Source organism: Lissotriton helveticus, chromosome 12 (genome assembly GCF_964261635.1).
Source record: "Lissotriton helveticus chromosome 12, aLisHel1.1, whole genome shotgun sequence".
Taxonomy (NCBI): Eukaryota; Metazoa; Chordata; class Amphibia; order Caudata; family Salamandridae; genus Lissotriton; species Lissotriton helveticus.
Genome location: NC_136073.1, coordinates 651570124 through 651591756, shown reverse-complemented (window position 1 = coordinate 651591756; position 21633 = coordinate 651570124). Strand labels below are relative to the sequence as shown.

At 50.0% G+C, this 21633-nt stretch overlaps 1 protein-coding gene across 1 annotated transcript in view; it reads right to left on the bottom strand.

The window, feature by feature from the left end:
• LOC144798482 (C-signal-like) overlaps positions 1 to 21633 on the bottom strand; it is a 175468-nt gene that overhangs the window by 26107 nt on the left and 127728 nt on the right. Inside the window, exon 5 of the mRNA XM_078669382.1 lies at positions 9189 to 9299. Within this exon, the coding sequence (XP_078525508.1) occupies positions 9189 to 9299 (111 nt within the window). The remainder of the gene's footprint in view (positions 1 to 9188; positions 9300 to 21633) is intronic.

The window sequence follows — 21633 nt, the reverse complement described above, 5'->3', positions numbered from 1 at the left end:
TGGGGGGGAATATATATATATATATATATTTTTAAACAACACAGACAGAGCAGTACAGTTGTGCACAGGGTCTCCACAGAAAGGTAGTCACAGATCACTGCATATATTTTCATACCAACACCAGATCTTGCCACCCTCCCTCTCCTGGTGTCTCATAAACCAATGTTCTCAACACATCAATACACTATGATGCCACATATACACATGGAGTCTGGGACAGGCAGTGCCTGGGCCTTGCCAGTGATCACGAGGGCAATGCATTGTTGTGCCTCTGCGTTAGGGACCCTTGCAAGGTGAAAGCCTCTGACTGTTGCGTGTCTCTATCAAGCCCGAAGTATCTTCTCCGGGGGTCCGAAATTTTGTGAAATTTCTTGGGGCATCCTCTGCTTCGGTAGGTGGTCTGCTCGGCTATCATGTACGTGTCCATGCCCTTCGTTCATTCCTGAATAGTCTGATTATCTGCCACCCCCCATTTCCTGGCAATGTCTCTCTTCGCGACCACTAACCCCATGGAAGGGAAGGAAGCGAAAGTAAGTTGTGCTCTGGTGATGTCAACCTCAGTCAGTTGCGTCACCCCCAGGAGAGTGCCCAGTAGTCCCAGCACTTGTCCGCAGTAGGTCTGGAGTTTAGGACATGCCCAAATCATGTGGTAGAAACAGCCGAAGGCCGCGTCGCAGGTTAAGCAAAGTGGAGACTCTGCCCTCCCCATTCTATGTAGTCTGTCTCTATCATAGTACGAATTATGCAGTATCTTTAATTGAATAAGTCAAAGTCTCGTCTTTATGGCCACCTCCCTAGGGTGCATCAGCGCCGCCTCCCAGTCTATATCCTCCATGGCCCCTACCTCACTCTCCCGTCACAGCCAAAGTCTCCCTAGCCCGTCGGGAATGTTGTTGTTAATTGTTTTGTAAGTGAAGGAAACTGCCTTCTGGGCGAGCTCCTCTTGCAAGAGTCTACCCTCCAAGGGCGCGTATTTCCGGAAGCTGGTCACATGAAAAGCGCTCTGCCCGCCATGCATGGCGCAGCTGGGCATATTTAAGGAATTGTGAATCGCTCATGTCATAGTCTTGTTAGTTTGGCCCATGATATGAAATCCCTCTTCTCAATTACGTCGCCAATGGTAGAAATCCCGAGGAGATCCCAGCCCTTGAAACCAGTGAGTTTGCGCAGCTCCCCAAAGCGAATCCCTTCCCAAAGTGTGGTGGCTTTCGTCACTCTCCTTGTCCAGTCCATGATCCTAGTCACCTTCGTCCATGCCGCCAGGGCCACCGGAGTTACAGGTAGCAGGGGAGAGCCACCCCTCCCTCCATACAGGTAGGGCAAATGCATATGAGGCAGCATGACCGCCCTTTCGAGGCGATATGTGGGATGTTGTCTGTGTTTGTGTATCCAGTCGTTCATGGGTATGAAATGAGATGCCCAGTAATAAGCCTCAACGTCGGGGAGAGCGATGCCTCCACTGTATGGATTACGTTGCAGTGTTTTGAGTGCGATTCTGGGGTGCCCCCCTTGCCACATTAGTGTTCGGAGCATACCATCTATTTCCTTAAAGACGGCATTGGTAAGGGGGTGATCAGAGTTTTGCAGGGCATGGAGAAGTTGAGGCACAGTGATCATTTTAAAAATGGCTGCACGACCCAGGAGGGTAAGGGGGAGATCTCTCTACTGCTCCGCAACTGATCTAAAGTTATTGAGGACCGGTCCTAAATTTTGCTTTCTACACAACTAGGGATAAAGAGTAATGAAGATACCTAGATATTTAAAGCCACTTTGCGCTACTCGAAGGTCTCCCGGCAGGGGACAATCAAGGTGTGCAGCCATCGGGCAAAAAAGTGTGGACTTGTTTCAGTTTATTTTGTATTCCGAGTAGCAGCCATAATCAAGTCGAAAAGGGCCGGAATGGTGGTTGCCGGGTGCAAAATATACATCAGGATATCATCTAGATATTTAAAGCCACTTTGCGCTACTCGAAGGTCTCCCGGCAGGGGACAATCAATGTGTGCAGCCATCGGGCAAAAAAGTATGGACTTGTTTCAGTTTATTTTGTATTCCGAGTAGCAGCCATAATCAAGTCGAAAAGGGCCGGAATGGTGGTTGCCGGGTGCAAAATATACATCAGGATATCATCAGCGTACAAGGAAATCTTTTCCTCTATAGTGTCTGTGGGTGCAGTATGGAAACCACGAATGGAGGGGTGTACTCGTATCACACACGCCAAGGGGAAAGGTGGCATCCCTGCTGTGTCTCTATAGGAATGGGTGACTAGCACATTCCGTTGACTCGCACCGTAGCCAATGGGCGATTGTAAAGGAGTGAGACACAGCTACGAAATGTCAGCCCTATCCCCAGCTTAGCCAGGCTGGCATCAAGGAACAACCAATCAACCGCATCAAACCCTTTCTCAGCGTCCAATGATAAGAACACCTGCGGGCTGGTCTGGTCCTGCACCTTCATGAGCCAGTTGAGGGTGTGTCTAAGGTTTAAACGAGTGGATCTGACCGGCATGAATCCAGATTGGAATTCATGGACCAGACCCTCAATTACCCCCAGAAGGCGTGTTGCCAGTATGGTGGCCAGGATTTTGACTTCTGAATTTAACAGAGAAATGAACCTGTATGACCCACATTGATCACTGGGCTCGCCCTCCTTGGGTATAACCACGATGGTGGCCATCGGTAGGTCTGGAGGGAGAATGCCTTCCTCGTGAGAATCGAGGAAGAGTCGGACAAGATAGGAGGCACAGGATACTCGCGTATCATCTGCAAAATTCCACGGGGAGCCCGTTAGTACCCGGTGTCTTCCCAGGACGTAGCTTCCCTATCGCATCCTGGACCTCTGCTAACGTTGGCTCTCCCTCCAGGCTCTGTGCCTCCACGTCCCCCAACCGTGGCGTAGAGATCCCCTCCAGGTATGCCTGGACTTCGGCTCGCTACTTAGACATTTTGGGCCGGTATAGGTCTCTATAATACCCTGCAAAGGCATTGGCCACCCCGTTATCGGTAGATTGGGCGATGCCCTGAGAATCAAACACCTCCCTCACCGACTGATCCAGGCTAGGAGCTTTCCTGCCTTGTCTCCTACCTCGTAAAGGCGATATAGTGTAGCCAGATATAACTTCTTAGCATTGTCTGAGGCCAGTTGCCTATATTCCACACTCCGGGCCGCCAGTCAGCGTGTTACGTCTGGGTCATTGCCCAGGATCACCCGCCTTATAAGACCCACAATCTCCTGTTCCAGGATAGTTAAGGCTTTATCTCTGTCCTTCTTGTCCCGCGCTATGCGATTTTGGGCTCTGTCGCGCAGCACGGTCTTATACACTTCCCACACTGTCACTCCAGAGGAGACAGAGTCCTTATTTTCCTGGAAATAAACTTCGATGTCTGCCCTCAGTCCAAGCGCTGTCTTGGCATTGCTTAAGTCCCACGGATTCAGCCTCCAAGTGCAAGTGCCCTCCCGTTCCCTCAAGTCCATCTCAATCAGCAGCGGGGAGTGATCAGAAAGACCCCGAGCCGTGTATTCTGCAGTCCCAGCGTTACGTATTTCGCCCTTAGGGATGAATATGTGGTCCAGCCTAGAATATGCATTAAGGGCCCACAATGAAAGCCGAACTGCCGGGCTGGGGGGTGGGTTTCCCTCTAAACATCTGTCAAATCCAATGTTGTGGAGAATCGCCTAAGGGGGTGGTCATTGGGGGCATATTATTCCCTACCAAGCGGTCATGCTGTGAGTCCATAACTTCATTGAAGTAGCCCCCCCACAATATGCATAGCTGAGGGAATGTCCATTAGTATGTCCATCACCTTAGTCATGGTAGGCGCTTGTAACCGGGTGGTGCGTACACACATAACAGTGCAACTTCTATCCGACCCCACAGTCCCAGGACGCCTACATATCTACCCATGGAGTCTTGCCAGGAGACATGGAAGGGGAGACCCTTTTTTATCAGGATAGCCACCCCCTTTACCCCCGAGGTGAACCCAGCATGCACCAGGACCTTGTATGGACCACAGCCAATAAAACCACATTCTGTACCCCAGAGAAGTGTCTCTTGCAACAGTACAATGTCAGGGTGGTGGCTATTAAGGTATTGTGACACTAATCCGTGTTTAATCTTGACCCCCAGCCCATTTACATTCCATGTCATGATCGTTAGGAAAGGGGTATGGGGACATGGTATCTTTATCTGTTGTGGACCCCGGGTATTAAACTCCTGGGTGTGTAGGAGTGGGAGTCTCAAGCACGTCTGACCTATGAAGGTGTTCTGGTATCCAGAATCCTGCTCTTAACAAACCAACATAAAAAACTATGAAAACCCCACTGTTCGGTCCCCCACACCCCCCCTCTCCCGTCCCCCTACAGCCTGCTGCCCCCCCATCGCAGGAAGGGATCCTCGGCAAAGGAGAGTAGGTTGGTAGGGGTGTGGAATTTATTAAAATATCTACTTGTCCATGAGGCAGGTTGCTTCATAAATCTACTTGTCCTGTAACAAAATCCACTTGTCGCTTGGGTGCCATGTAGTGCGGTGGCAAATTATGGCAGCAATCTCATTATATAAGAGCTGTTATATAGTCTCTCTGATTATGCCAGGGCTCATACCATAGTAGCGTTTGAATACTAGCAATCCCTTTATGTTGCCACGTTTCAGCAGATCTACATACTTTGACTGAAGGTAGTGGTAAGCAATAGTTCCAGGGTTGGAATGCCCTTTTGAGTCTGTGCAAATCAACTGACTTGCATGTTTAAGGGTTTTCATCAACTCTTCGCTAATATAGAGTTTTATAAAAACCCTTGTCAAGAGGATTTTCCCGAGCCAATATCCTTCAATCCCCTCGAGGCACAACTGATCGACGAAGAGGCCTCCGAGCTGCTTTGCAATGGGGCCATTTGCTGATCAGCTTTGCACCCTCATGGCTTCCTCAGCAACATCTTTTTGGTGGACAAGCCAGATGTGGGGACGCCGACCGGTTATCAATCTCAAAGAGTTCAACGGGTGGTTGGTATGCCGCCATTTAAAAATGGAGAGAATACATCTACACCGAGATGTCCTTCTTCCTTGGGAATGGATGGTGCGGGTGGATCTAAAAGATGCCCATCTGGTGATTCCAATCCACCCCCCACACCGGCGGTTCTTGCAGTTTTGCTGGAGGGATCTCATTTACAAGTTCACTGCCCTTCCGTTTGGCCTTTCCTCAGCTCCATGGTGTTTTTCACCCAGGTGCTTCATCCGGCAGTGGAGTTCCTCAGGTCATAAGTATGATCATGTAATTGTACGATATTCTTCTTATTGCGCAATGCCCCTGGACCTTATCCAAACAGCTCCAGCAAGCGGTGTCTCTTTTACAGAGTCTGGGATTTCTCATCAACGAGAACAAATCCATTCTCAGGCCTTTTCAGAAGGTGATTTTCTCGGATTTGTGGTGGATCCCATCCGTGCGTCGTTGAGTCTGCCGTCACGGAAAATGGCCAAGCTTCGTCACGAATTGCGACAAACAGTCTCCAGACCTTACACTTCACTTTGACAACTGGCCAGGTTGGTGGGGCTTCCATCCTCATCTATTCAGGTGATCTTGGTGATCATGGCCCCTGTATTATCGGGCCCTCCAACGCCTCATCTGACGAGAGGATAGTCAGACGACCACTCAGTCCCGCTGTCGGCAGAGGCCAGGGAGCGATTGCGTAGTCATTGTCCCACATGGAGACGTAGACCGGTCGGGCGACATTCGGCTCGGTTCCGGATAAATCATAAAATCTGACGCCAGCAGGTCAGGCTGGGGCACCCGGTGTGGGGATTTTTCCACCGCAGGCGTTTGGTCACTGGACGAGCAGAACCTTCACATCAACCGTCTGGAGCTTCTGGTAGGCTCTTTTGCAGTGCAATGTTGGACAAAAGACAAAGTGCGGTCTTGTGTCCTTTTAAAGATGGACAACATCTCCGCGGTTCAATATGTAAACCATTTGGGAGGTCCCCGATCTCGGGCCTTGGCAAACCGGGCAAAGAACTTTTGGGGATTCTGCTTGGCTCAACACATTTTGGTCACGGCAGAGTACCTTCCGGGCCAGAACAATCAGATTGGCACTCGAGACATCTTCACAATTCCAGTCTCTGGAAAATGGATCCTCAGGTTTTTCAGTGTGTGGAGTCTGTGTGGGGACTGTTCTCTGTAGACCTCTTCGCGTCACGCCTGTACTGCCAAGTCCCATGGATCTTCAGTTGGAGACCAGACCCAATGGCTTTGTCCATGAACGCCTTCCTTCAGGAATGGAACGAAGAGAGGGGCTACGCCTTTTCTCCTTTTTCGATGATCACGAGGGTGGCGGCCTAGATTCGCCGGCAGGGGGCGGAGGTGACCATGATAACACCACGTTGGAGATCGCAAGTTTGGTTTCCAGTTCTTCTGGAGCTTTGCTGGGATTTTCGAATCCTACTCCCCCCATTTCCTCACCTGCTTCTGAACCCAAATGGGGTTCCGCATCATCTGGCCACCCAGGGGTAACTCCTTCTCATGGTGTGATGGCTTTCAGGCAGCGGTGGTCGTTGCCGGGCCTTACGAGACCGGCTGAAGTCCTCTTGTCAAAGGCTTGGGCGGATAGCACCACAAAACGTTATTGGTCCGCCTGGACAACATGGGTTTGTTGGTGTCTTCGAAGGAGTTTGGGTCTCATGGTCGCAAGTGTTGTTCCAATCTTGAATTTATGGGCAGATTTGGCTTTAGAGGGGCTGGCGTATCGTTCAATAAACGCGATACGGTCTGCAATTTCGGCGGGTCATAACCCAATAGACGGTGCTCCGGTAGGGGAACACCCATTTGTCTGCAGACTTCTGCATGGTATCCGGCTTTCTCTGCCTCTGGACCAACGCTTTTCTGCCATATGGGACGTCAACCTCGTGTTGAACCTGTTTTTGTCTTGGCAGCCGAACAGGTACCTTTCATTGAAGGAAATTTGAGCCAAGCTGGCAATGCTTTTATGTTTAATCTCCTGCAGGAGAGTTTTCGATATCCGGGCACTGGACATCTTGGCAAGAGTTTTTTCCCCCCGGACGGGGTAGTATTTACAGTAGGACGACATACTAAATCTTATACCCGGATGGTTTCATATCTGGCTTTTCAAGACACCCCAAAATTATGTGTGGTGAATTGCCTTAAGGCATATGAAGAAATAACTCAAGAACTCCGCTCTCCGGGTGAACGACAACTTCTTATTGCTCTCAGGAAACCACACAAGGCTGTCTCTTCCCCCATCTTAGCCGGGTGGGTGCGTTGGGTCATGCAGGAGGCAGGTATTGACACAAAACAATTTGGAGCCCACTCATCCAGAAGTGCGAAGGCTTCTAAGGCATTTTCGCTGGTAGCACGTCTAGAGGATTTAATGCGTGCAGCAGATTGGTCCTCAGACTCAACCTTCAAAAGGTTTTACTTTAAACCAGTTTTGGAAGAACCTCAGTTTGTGATAACAAAGTTTTAAACTAGCATAATCGGAGCGTCTCGTCCGGACATAGAATAGAAATTTGCCTTGCTCCGAAAAGGTCATTTCAATTCTATTAAGGACACTGAGGATTATCCCACCCGGGGCACAGTTGGTGCGAACCCATCCGCATGATGGTTAGTAACCGATTCATATTTTCGTTGAGTTTTCGGTATTAGTTGTAAGTGGTTTTCGTTATAGGGTTTCTCGTATTGCAACTGTTGAATATTGTACATTGCATAGAGATTTAGTTTCTTGAACACGTTGTCTTTGTTCTTTTAGGAAATGATGGTTCAGAACAGGATCAGTGATGATTTGGCGTAACTCGCACGAAGAAAGAGGAAGGTCAGACGCAGAAAAGGGACTATGTATTGCATGGTGATGGACATAATGGAAGGACTATATACTTGGATGCCTCCCTGGATGTTATGGGAGAGTTTTTTCTTTGTTCACATTCAAAGATTTGTTGGTTTATCTTTCTGGCTGCTGTGAGATTTAATGTTAATAAAGCGGAAAGAGATATAAGCATAATCCTCTCCTTTGCGGTGCTAGGCAAATTTCTATTCCCTCTTACAGCTGCCATATTGTACTTGCTGTGGCAATCTTATATTCCCATCTCAAGATAGCACTATACGCTTTGAGGTGAGAGGCAGCTAGGCCTAACTCAAAATGAATCAGTTGTACTGGAAGTTTCCTCTTACGGGAAGTAATAATCTGGATATTTCACTTTCTCCTCTATTTAGGTAAGTGTATTTTGAAAAGAGAATACATTCAACACCTCAAGAGCTGCTGATGCAATCGTTAGCGCATACACCTTGAGAGCGTGCTTTTAGGCCAATTTGGAGCATAATTGGGACACAGATCAGTCTCTAATGTAAGTTGGTGCGGCAAAGAACACAGGGCATACTGAAACATAAGTAGGAGGACCCGGCATATGGTGAGCATGGGTCAAATTGTGGTCTAAAAGGAAAACAGGCCAAACTGGGATCTAAGAAGGTGACAGGCCAAACTAGGGTGTAAAGGGGCACACTGCATCATACTTAAAATGACATTTATGTATATTAGCATGATTTTAAATGCAGCAAAAGAGAATGGAATGCTTTAGAGGGAATATTTTCACAGCACAGCAGCAGAGGCATCTTTTACATGGAGTGTGTTGCAAAGAAACATTTGTGGGGGCGTGGTCCATATTACAGAAGCTAGAATATGATGGGTTGGCGGAAAAAGGTAATCCTAGGCAAAGTGTAGTCACCTGAGGGTGATTTACCCACAAGCACATTTTTGTCAGTGGTGCTGAAGATCAGAGTTATTGTTTCTGGTGTATTTGTTTTTTAACTCTTGCTTTTCTATGGTCTTTTTATTGCGTTGACTTGTTGCCCAATGGCCACTTCCCAGCTCTGATTGCTCCTTTGCATACTGGCAGGTAAAGAGTTCTCGAGTACAGCGTGGACTCCTTCAACATAATTATGTCCGGTTCTTCCTGAGGGAGATTGGTCCACATAGGGCCCTGTCCATTAGAGAGGTGCAGAGCATGAATATTGTTTAAAAAATTTTTATGGCTCCATAGGGCAGACAACCTGTGACGATGGTGACTACAATGGGTATTAAACACTAGCTTTTAAAATATGGAATGCTGGTTGTAAGACCTTGGAAGGATTTTGTGAGTTTAGTTTGTCAGACACCTTATCAGTAGAAAAGCCACTGGATTGCATGTTTGTACCTACCTCTGATCCACCGAGATCAGTCTGGACCCAACCAGGATGGATGGCGGTGCACAGGATGCCATCCGATTTGTATCCCAATGACTGGCACTGTGTGAGCATGTTCAGAGCAGCCTGCAGGGAAACAGGAAACAATGATAAGACATGTTAAACAGGCCCAAGAGCTAAACTAAGAAATGCATTCCTAAAACTTCACATTTCATCCACACGTGACAAAGTCAATCCAAGATTAATCACAGAAACGTCCTTGTAGACCATGACACCTGTCATTGTGGCGCCGCGGCCAGGGCGACTGACGCTGGAATCTGGGAATCAGGGTTCGATCCCCGGCTCCGGCGGCAGATTAGCCCAGCACCATGTGACTCTGGGCAATAGCTTGCTTTATCTTCCCGACGGCCCCCAGCGCCTAGAGACCCTTACGGGTGATTGTGCGCTTTACAAATGTGGATTATTATTATTCCACTGAGATTTACCTGAGATCTTAACATGTGTCATTGTTTGAGCATGCTCTAATGCCAATATTACCTGTGCACCTAAAATATGACTGCTTCCTGCAGACTACAGAACTGTAAAAAAACTGCTTCTTTTTAAACTCTTTAATCACAGATGCCACTATCACTCCAGATGACATCAGATCAAATCAAAGTGTTAATAATCCTCTTCAGAAGTTTGAAAACCTTAATAAAGAGATGTTTGACAACAAGTTCTCCTTTGGTTGTGTGCATCCTCATTTCCTTGGCTTTTTTGATTAGTGTCAGTGTTACCAACTCTGATGCATACAAACAAACACCAACTACCTTAACCACATCAATGCTGATGGTATTCCCCTCCTGTGCTGAGATTTGTTGATTCCCATGTTTCATGACGAGCTGGGCTCGTCATGAGCGTGCGAGGAGGCTACCTCATGACGAGCCCAGCTCGTCATCAGCGTCGAAGGGGTTAAATTACATTTCTAAATGTCATTATGCTGTGTATTGCTGGGGCGGCTATGATACAGAAAGAATCAAAGAATAAAGCTTCAGAAAAGCATAACCGTGTTAGACCGGTCATCCTTAGGGTGGTGTTTCCTCAGACATTTTTTCTTTTACCTCCCGTTATTGCTGATTCTTTTTGTTGACCGTAGGATTCTGTGCACTTTACCACTGCCAACCAGAGGCAAAGTGCATGTGCTTCTCCCCTCAATAGGAGGACATTGGCGTATACCGGATTGGCATATTTGTTGTGCTGTTAAGTCCTTTGTAAAGTGGTATATCATATAGCCAGGGCCTGTACTTCAAATGCTATTAGTAGACATGCTGCAATGATTGTACCATCCACATAAGTAGCCTTTCAAACCTATTACAGGTCGGTGGCTGCAGTGCCTGTGTGTGCTGTTTTCTGTCACTTCGACTTGGCATTTAAAACCACTTGCCAAGCCTTAGACTCCCCTTTTATTACATACAAGTCACCCCTAATGAAGGCCCTAAGTAACCCTAAGGGCAGGCTGCCCTGTAAGTACAAGGGAGAACATGTATGTTTGATTTTTACATATCCTTTTAGAGGCAAACACCCACATTTGTTTTTCTCTACTGCAAGGCCTACCCCTCACATGGGTCAGCATTGAGACTTCCTTAATACACTTTTAAGCTGTAATTCCTGATCAGAAAGGAGTAGAAAGGAGTAGCTTTTAAATTGTTCATATCTTTGGAATGGTAATGATAAATCCTCCTTACTGATGAAGCTGAATTTAACATTTCTAGTTTAGAAATGCCACTTTTAAAAAGTGGACATTTCTCTGCACTTACTGCTCTGTGTGCCTGACATCCTTTCTCCAATACATGTCCGGGCTGGGTGACAGCTATACTATGTGCATTCCCTCCAGACAGCCACAAACACAGGAAGGCTAGGTGTAGCTGGGTACCTATCTACAGAAATCTGCATTCTGATGGCCCTTCCTGGGCAGGGTCTCACACTTATAATTCAAATGGTAGTGGCAATACACCACACAAAGGACTGATCCACCCCCCCCCACACACACACACACAGATAGCCTGGCAGACAGGACTAGGGTCAAGGGGATCTGTGTGCACTTCAGAGAACTGCTTTGAAGTCACCCCTCACGTCAAAGGCACTTTTGGGTATGAGTACTGGGTTACTGATCCCTTCAAATCAGACCCTTCTAGATCTTAAACTGAACCTCTGCCAGAAGGACTAATGTGCTGCTTAAAATTCAACTGGACTGCTTTTCAGCATGTTGCCCTGCTGCCTGCTTCTCTTGGACTGCGGTGAAGGAGAGCTGGACTCTGCCTTCCCTCCAAGTGCGCTACAAGAGCTGGTTGGCTTGCCTCCTGTTTTCTGAAGTCTTAGGGACACCAAAGACTTCTCCTAACTCTGCTAATGGACTCTGCTGTCTGAGAGTCCTACCCTTTATGATGTGCCCCTCCAGTTCTGGACCTCAGAAATGGGTTCTGAAGCTGTTTTGCTACAAAACCAACACATTGTCACCTTGGCACCAATAGGAACCGGCGCATTGCCCTTCAATGCCAGTGCAGAGGCTGTTCGACAACAGCAGATCCACAGCCTGTGCGGTTTAATGACGAAGCTCTGCGATGCTCGACAACTACTCATTGTCTGAATCTCAACGGAGCTAGACGACGACGTAGCAACCAGACTGTGTGGAAAAGATTGGCACATCGTGCCCTCAGCGAGGCTAGTTCTTATGCTACCGAAGAGAGCTTCAGCCAAAAGACCACTAGTCTTCCTGCACTGGCTTCCCTTCAGGGAGAGAGTGAAGTTTAAGGCCATATGTGTGAGTCTTTGGATTTTACAGAAGAAGGGGCCTTCGTATTTGCATGGCTTTCTCACTCCCAATGTACCGACCAGACTGCTAAGATCTAGTGGGAAAGGAAAGGTGCACATCCGCAAAATCATGAGATCCAGGATGGGCTGGACTGTTCCCATGAGGCACAGGGTCAGACTGATTTGCATATGGCCATGTCTGAACTGGGGTGGTGGAATGAGCTAAAGAATGATGATTTATTAAACCCAGATCAGTTGAATGGGGGTGAGTGTTTGATTTGCTCAAACGCTCCGTCCATCATCCCCTTTGGTATCGCTTTGTTCGCCCTAAGTTGGCAGGGTATGCCCAGACGTGGGTCCCTTGCTCACTTTGCCACTGGATTCAAGATAGCCTGGCTGATGAGGGTTATGAACCCGAAACCGGTCCCAGGATGCTTGTTTCCGGTCCAGGGAAAACATGGCTTGTCAGTTCAGGCTGGACTGTTCCCATGAGGCACAGGGCCAGACTGATTTGCATATGGCCATGTCTGAACTGGGGTGGTGGAGTGAGCTAAAGAATGATGATGGATTAAACCCAGATCAATTGACTGGGGTCGAGTGTTTGATTTGCTCAAACGCTCCGTCCATCATCCCCTTTGGTATCGCTTTGTTCGACCTAAGTTGGCAGGGTATGCCCAGACGTGGGTCCCTTGCTCACATTGCCACTGGATTCAAGATAGCCTGGCTGATGAGGGTTATGAACCCGAAACCGGTCCCAAGATGCTTGTTTCCGGTCCAGGGAAGACATGGCTTGGCAGTTCAGGCTGGACTGTTCCCATGAGGCACAGGGTCAGACTGATTTGCATATGGCCATGTCTGAACTGGGGTGGTGGAGTGAGCTAAAGAATGATGATGGATTAAACCCAGATCAATTAACTGGGGTCGAGTGTTTGATTTGCTCAAACGCTCCGTCCATCATCCCCTTTGGTATCGCTTTGTATTTACATGGCAGCCTTCGAACAAGACAACATCTTCAATACCGACAATCCGTACCATAAAAACCTAAATCTGTGGAAACGTTTCATCGATGACATCCTGATTTTCTGGCATGGGACACAAACTGTGAAGAATTTGTGAGGTGGATCAATGAATTAAATGATTACCTCAGATTCTCCCATATAATCTCAGACACTTCTATTCCATTTCTAGATATAAATATCACACTCATGACAGGGAGTCTTAAAACCTCTTTGTACAAAAAAAAGACTGACCGGAATAGCATACTTTTATACACCAGTCATCACCCTAAAGCACTGATGGATAACCTGCCAGTCGGCCAGTTTTTACGAATTAGGCGCAATTGTACATCAATTGCTGACTACAGAACAGAGGCCAACACCTTGGCGTCTAACCTCAAGGATAGAGGCTACCCTGAGAAACAAGTCAGAGACTCATGGAAGAGCTAGGAATAACCCAAGAAGGCGTTACTTGAGGCACATCCTAAACCATCCACTGACAACCTTACATGTGTTACATACTTCACCCCAGATTCTGCCAGAATTAAAAAGATAATCCTAAAACACTGGCAGATTAGATTTTAAACACAGGGGATTTACAACTTCCCAAACCCAGGTTCGCGTATAAAAGAACACGCAACCTAAAGAACACATTGGTACATACCAGACCGAAGAAGCACAACACCAACACACAGAGGACTTTGTGGGGTCTGCCATCAGTGACTGGATACTACCCTTGTGGTTCATGCGTCGTATGCCCGCTAACCACCGTATACAAAGAAATATCCCTGCAACCTAACTTCAGATGGACCCAAAAGAGGCACACTAATTGCAATACCAAGCAGTGCATTTACATGATGACGTGCCCTTGCGGCATGAAGTATATAGGTATGATGATGCGACCCATTAAGACAAGGATCACCGAGCAAAAAGTAACATCCGCTGTCAGAGAGTCACGACAAAACTGTACACTCACTACAAAGAAACACCACACTCCCCTGACAATCTATGTGGGACGATACTAGAAGTCTTCCCAGTCATCACTAAAGCTGCACTGTTCAGAGCGGAACAGAGATGGGTCCACAGACTGTCCACACACACCACCGGCCTCAACAAGGACATTCCTTGGGGCGTGTTGAACTAAGTTATATATACCTGCGTGATGAATGCATTTACACAATGAGTGACCCTTCGTGCAATATGACTCATAGCATGATTTGTCACAATAGCCACCACAATTATTGAGGGCTCTCTTAGATCATCTCAATACCCTGACCATCCTGTAATAGACACTCCCTCCTCCACTACGCCACCATCAACTAGCGGGGTTAACTCGACACAAGAGGTTTTTAGTGGCTACCACAGTTAAGGAGTGCTTATACATACAGCCCCCATTGGAATACATAACCCCATTGTAGTTTGTCCCCCATCCACCATACCACTACCCGCCGTGTGGGCGGATTAATCGCTTTGATCCTCACCGAGTTAACCTGGTTAGCAATGTTACAGACTTACTGCCATTTATCTAGGAAATAGTGCTTTTACTGCCTAGACATAAAACGTGGAGGTTATTATTTACAGACTTACTGCCAATGATCTAGGAAATTGTGCTTTTACTACCTAGACATAAAACGTGGAGGTTATTTACCAGCTACATAATCTCCAACACAGATTAGTTCCTGTGGAGATACTAGGCACTTACGGTTTATAAATACAATCTACGATCCGTAGTAACACACTCCTCTGCAAGATGTCCGCCACTGCGCCGTCACTTCTAAAATGCCTAATGATACTCCCTTTTTATTTCCGTTTCGCCACACACGTGACTTTGTCACACCATTGGTTCACAGCACTACATTAAGAACCGCCGCCAAAGTCCCATCACCATCCCAGTGTCGGCGGCAGGGTAGGTCGAACGCCTTAGAGCGTTACACATGCTGCTGAGTGTTCTCGATTTTCATACTGTAGAGGTGAGTGACCAAAGCTCTGGGCTCTTTCTGTGTGTAGGGTATACCTACCTGGGATACCGCTCATGGTGTACTGAGTTGGGAAGCGCTGCCATACACTCTGCTCTGGTGCACTGACTGGGCGTGCTCTGGCTTCCCCGGAGGCGCCACGGCAGTGCACTCATGGCAGGGGGTTAGCGCCACCTGTAGGAAGGTGGATACCGGACTATGGTTACCCCAGATTTTTTGCCTAGTGTTTAGCTGGTTTTCGACTTAGTTGGCGTGGGATCCTCCTAATCAAGGCCCTTGGCTATCTGCTCTCACTGTAAAATGGACTCCATGTACTTTAGGTACATACCCAATTCAATCAATCAATCATAACATTTGTATAGCGCGCTACTCACCCGGAAGGGTCTCAAGGCGCTTGGGGGAGGGGGTCCGCTACTGCTCGAACAGCCAGGTCTTGAGTTGTCTCCTGAAGGCGAGATGGTCCTGGGTCAGCCGAAGGTGGATGGGGAGGGAGTTCCATGTCTTGGCCGCCAGGTAGGAGAAGGATCTGCCTCCGGCGGTTGCTCTTCGGATGCGTGGTACGGCGGCGAGGGCGAGGCTAGTAGACCGTAGCTAGCGGGTGGGCGTGTAGAAGGTCAGGCGGTCGTTGAGGTACTTGGGGCCCAGGTCGTGGAGAGACTTGTGTGCGTGGGTGAGGAGCCTGAACGTGATCCTCTTGTTGATGGGGAGCCAGTGCAGGTCTCTCAGGTGGCCGGAGATGTGGCTGCGTCGGGGGATGTCCAGGATGAGTCGGGCGGAGGCGTTCTGGATGCGTTGGAGTCTTTTCTGTAGCTTGGCTGTGGTTCCGGCGTAGAGGGTGTTTCCGTAGTCCAATCGGCTGGTGACGAGGGCCTGGGTGACCGTCTTCCTGGTTTCGGTTGGGATCCATCGGAAGATCTTGCGAAGCATGCGTAGGGTGTGAAAGCATGATGAGGAGACGGAGACTTGTCTGGTCATCGAGAGGGAGGAGTCCAGGATGAAGCCCAGGTTGCGTGCGTGGTCTGTTGGCTTGGGAGCGATGCCCAGGGCTGGGGGCCACCAGGAGTCGTCCCAGGCGGAGGGCGATGGTCCCAGGATGAGGACTTCCGTCTTGTCTGAGTTCAGTTTCAGGCGGCTGTTCTTCATCCACTCAGCGACGTCTTTCATCCCTTCGTGCAGGCTGGTTCTGGCGGTGTCGGGGTCTCTGGTGAGGGAGAGGATCAGCTGGGTGTCGTCGGCGTAGGAGATGATGTTGAGGTTGTGTTGGCGTGCGATGGCGGCAAGAGGTCTCATGTAGACGTTGAAGAGGGTGGGGCTGAGTGATGATCCTTGCGGAACGCCGCAGATGACTTCGGTGGCCTCGGATCGAAATGGGGGGAGGCGGACTCTCTGTGTTCTTCCGGCGAGGTACGAGACGATCCACTCTAGTGCCTTCTCTTGGATGCCGATGTTGCTGAGGCGCTGTATTAGGGTGCGGTGGCAGACAGTGTCGAACGCTGCGGAGAGGTCCAGGAGGATGAGTGCCGCTGTTTCCCGTTGTCGAGCAGGGTTCAGATGTCGTCGGTTGCTGCGATGAAGGCGGTCTCGGTGCTGTGGTTGGCTCTGAAACCGGACTGCGAGGGGTCGAGGGATCCGTTCGTCTCGAGGAAGGCGGCAAGCTGTCTGTTGACTATCTTCTCGATGACTTTGGCAGGAAAAGGAAGGAGCGAGATGGGGCGGAAGTTTTTGAGGTCGGTGGGGTCCGCTGTTGGTTTCTTCAGTAGGGCGCTGAGCTCGGCATGCTTCCAGCTCTCCGGGAAGGTGGCGGTGTCGAGGGAGGTGTTGATGACGTCTCGGAGTTGGGGTGCGATGGTGGAGTTGGCCTTGTTGAAGACGTGGTGGGGGCAGGGGTCAGTCGGGGACCCGGAGTGGATGGTGTTCATCGTGCGGGCTGTGTCTTCGGTGGTCACCGTGGTCCAGGTGCGGTGGGGGGCGTTGGTTCGACGGTTGGGTGTGTGGGTGGTGCGCCGAAACTGTTGTGGATGTCGGCAATCTTGCGGTGGAAGAACGAGGCGAGAGAGTCGCAGAGATCTTGCGAGGGAGTGATGTCGTTGTTGCCGGTGCTGGGGTTGGAGAACTCCTTGACGATGGTGAAGAGTTCCTTGCTGTCGTGGGCGTTGTTGTCCAGTCGTTCCTTCAGTGATTTCTTCTTGGTGGTGCGGATGAGCTGGTGGTGCTTGCGGGTGGCGTGTTTGAGGGCGGTCATGTTGTCAGTGGTCTGGTCGAGGAGCCAGGCTTTCTCGAGGGTGCGGCAGGTCTTCTTGGAGTCCTTGAGTTCGTCGGTAAACTAGGGGCCCTTCTTGATTCTGGGTCTGCTGGGAGGGTTCTTCAGTGGTGCGAGTTCGTCGGCGCAGGCGGTCAGCCACTGGGTGAAGTTGAGGGCTGCTTCGTTGGGGTCCGTTGTGCTGGTGGGTGGGTTCTGGCTGAGGGAGGTGGTGAGCTGGTCGGCGGTGATCTTGCTCCAGCTTCTGTGAGGAACCTGTTGCGGGTGGTGGTGGGTTGTGGTTTTTCTGAAGCTGAAGTGGACGCAGCTGTGGTCGGTCCAGTGGAGTCCGGTGGAGTGGCTGAAGGTGATGTGCTTGCTGGATGAGAAGACGGGATCAGGCGTGTGGCCGGCGTAGTGGGTGGGGGTGTTGACCAGTTGCTTGAGTCCGAGGTTGGCGAGGTTGTCCAGCAGGGCGGCGGTGTTGCGGTTCTTGTTGTTCTCCAGGTGGAAGTTGAGGTCCCCTAGGAGGATGTAGTCGGCGGAGGGGAGGGCGTGTGGGCTGATGAAGTCCGTGATGTCTTCGCTGAATTGTGTGCGTGGTCCCGGGGGTCTGTAGATGAAGGTGCCTCTGAGGGTCATCTTTGGGTCGGTGTGAATCTGGAAGTGGAGGTGCTAGGCGGCGGCGAAGGTGTCGTTGGAGTCGGTCGTGATGCGGATGGTGTTCTTGTGGACGATGGCGATGCCTCCTCCGGTCTGGTTGACGCGGTCCCTCCTGATGATCTTGTACCCGTCCGGGATGGTGATGGCGATGTCGGGGGCTGAGGAGGCGTTCTTCCAGGTTTCCGTGAGGAAGGCGACGTCTGGTGATGTTGTGTCTAGCAGGTTCCAGAGTTCCACGGCGTGTCTGTGGACGGAGCGGGTGTTGAGCAGGATGCACATTAGGTTGCTGCTGGTGTTTGGCTTGGCGGGTGCGATGCAGGTTCGGAGGCAGATGAACTTGCAGGTGAAGGGTCCGTGAATGCGTTTCGGGGCGGCCCGGCAGCAGGCGGGGTTCCGGCCGGCGTGGAGGGCGGCGGCGGCGTAGGTCTGTCGGGTCGTCTTGCGTCGGTGGGGGCCAGGGGTCCTGGCACTGGGCGCGGTCCAGGCGCGGACGGGCGCAGACGGGCTTGCCTTCGGCACACAATCGGCGCACCCGCTGCGCGTCAACGCTGCGCGTACGCATGCACTCTGCCATAATGGAGAGTGGGGGTGGCGGAGCAAGGAAGGGGCAGCTGGGAGGCGGGAGCGGGGTGGCGAGTGGGGGAGGAGCGGTGAGGAGATGCGGAGGGAGCGTGGGTGGGGCCGTGGGGGAGCAGCGGCAGGGAGCGGGGTGGGTCAGGGGAATAGGGCAAGTACAGTGAGTACAGTGAAAGACAAAATACAATAGGAACAGCAACAGAGTTTAGGGCACAAAATACAAAAGGCGGAGCTAAATTACAAGGGGCCGGGGAGCGACGGAACAGTGAGTACAGTGATCAGATAAAATACAATAGGAGCAGCAACAGAGTTTAAGGCACAGAATACAAAGGCGGAGCTAATTTACGAGGGGCAGGGGAGTGACGGAACAGACAGCAACACGAGGCAAAGCAGCAAAAGCAGGACACGAGTCCAGACGGAAAATTAGATATTGGATCACCTTATGAGCCCCTGTATAGTGTACCATAGGTACCCAGGGCCTAGGTGCATCCAAGGCCACCAGAGGCTGCAGCATGAATTATGCCACCCCTGACTGGCCATCCAAACTGACACAACTGGCTGATCACTCAGCTGGGGCAAGGTTGAGTAATCACCCCTTGCTTAGATATAGTATTCCTATATCTAACCTTATGTCTAGACACATATACACCTATAAATCACTCCTATGGCAGGCCCTAACAATCCTGGAGGCAGAGTGCTTGGTTTTATGTGAGATGAGGCTCTAGCATGAGCTGAGCCTGTCTAAAGCTTTCGGAACCATGTCCTTATAGCTGTTCTAGGATATAGCCATACCATATACTCTTAAGTGCATTATGAACCTCGCGGTTAAATGCTAACTTTGGTTTGGCTTTATCAAAACATGTTGTGTAAGGTGTCATACGCTTTGGAATACTACCCCCCTCGCCAGTTCTGGCGACGGGGGTAGCATTCCACCCTTCTAGGGGGGGGAAGACATGTTGTTCCTACTAATCCCGGTTAAAGTTAACCAGAGCCTCAGCATCACAAAATGGATGCTGCTGCCACAGACACAAGTCTGACCTCCTGCTGCTGGGAGTCCTTCCAGCGAGGGAGGCTTGGACAATAGGTTTCCTGTCTTGAGAGGTGCTAGCACCAACCCAGACAGGCCATAGTGTATTGGGGCAGGGAGGGCTGAATGAAATGAGACACTGCCTGGGGCACACAAGGTGTCCCATGCATAGTCCGGTTCAAACCGGTGCTGGGGCACTCCAGCCCCAGCTCTGGCGCAAAACTGGACTAAGAGAAAGGGGTGTAACCACCCCCTTCCCTGGTCCCACCCATAGGAGATCCAGCCCCTAAATTTGGTATATAGGTAGGAGCTGAGTCCCAAGACTTTAGATTTATCCTGACTGAAACTTGAAACGAAACTCTGGACCTTCGATGTTCTACTTGAAGATAGAAGACTGAAGAATCTCCCTTGTGGTCAAGGAGTGACCACCCTGTGTAAGCACCATCAAGCGGTCAACGGTTTGCTTTGTCGACACTCCCGCCGGAGCCCGAGCACAGAGCCTGACAAGACCCGGCCTTCCAGACTTCCAACAGCCTGATCCACAGTCACAGCAGAGCTGAGACCCGTGGAGGCGACGAGAGACGTGGGACCGGCCATCTTGGAGAGCCAGCGAACTGCTTTCCGTGCAACTTCTGAGGAACCCTCGAAGTTGTGCATTGGGGATTGAGAAGCCCCAGCCCCGAGCACCAACTGCACCGAAGACCAGCCCTCCACGAGTTCTGCGTGGGGCCCTTCTGCATTTTCCTGCTCGACGCGTCTGTCCAGTCACTTGCCCGTTGGCTAGTGGCCTCTGTGATGACGAACCTTTGAATTTACACTGCTGGTCTGGTTGCTCCAGACTGGCCCCTGCTTCCCTGAAAAAGAGAAGCCCATCAGACCTTGTTGGTCTGATCCGTAAGCCACCTTTGTTTCCTGCGTGGGTTGCCTTTGCCAAGGCTTGTTGACTCCAATCCGGAAGCTGACACTGCCGACAGAGAGAGCCTTCATGGGACAGTCCGTATCCAGCGCCTGGTCGTCCTCGACACCTCCTGGTCCACGTGGCTGTAGAGACAAGCTTCACGACATCACCCGATTGCTTCGCGACATCGCCTGGTTCCTTCCTGGTCACTGGCTAGTGACCCAGACTCTGTCCCCTCTGCTTTCAGGTACTCTTCATCCTCGATCCGCCCTTGGATCCAACCGGACACTTCTCTCCTGGGCGCCCGCAGCATCTTTCTTCAAGGCTCCATAGGATTCAGAGCCGAAACCCGACACACTTTGACACCTATGCACCTGCTTTCTGTGGGTGAGGTAACGCGAGTATTTTGGTACTCCTTTGGGTATTGACTATCCTAGTGTCCTAGTTTCCAGTAGCTTTCTCCTAGTCAATCCGGAAGTGAACTAAAAGAACTAGTTTACAATTCTTTCATTCCCATTCTAACTCTATGGTAACTCGTGTGTGTGTAAAGACACTGCACACGCATCCCGTGGGTCTCCTGCTCCCTATCCTTTGGTAGTACAGCGTAGCCCCAGCGATTCTCCAGGTCCTAGACCTATCCTTTGTTCGTGACATGGTTCTTATACCACTATTTTAGTATATGGTTTGAAGTGCCCCTAGGGCATTACTGTATTTTGTGCAACTTATTGTATGTTGATTAAGTCTCTTGTTATGTGCTTGTGCCTCTGACCTCATAAAGAGTTCAGAGGATTAATTTTGTAATAAATACATATATATTTTACATATATAACCTGTGTGGTGTCCTTTCATTTGGAATTACAGGGATTCCATTTGGTAAAACAGCTGGCTTCACATGCCCTCTTGAGTTTAGCCTAAGACTGCTTTGTCCATGCTACCACTAAGATAGCTGGTCTATAAGGTTGACTTTACAACCATCACCATAAGGGTTGCTTGGACTGGTGCAAGATGCTCACTAGAATAGTGAACATCATATACCAGGCCAACTTCTCACACCGCCCTCAGCCCAGATCACTAGGTTGGATCCTCGGTGGGGTGAGGCCACTTATTGGACAGCCTTACATTTGTGCATTTACCGCTATAGTGATTACACTTCGGCTACCACCATATACCTTCCCTGGCTCATTATGGTGGCTTATTAACAGAGCTCGACCGTTACTTCCTTTTCTCCCCATTAGGACCCAATCGGTGTCCTCTAACCACCGGCTACTGAAGCAAACAATTTTTGCGGGCAGTATA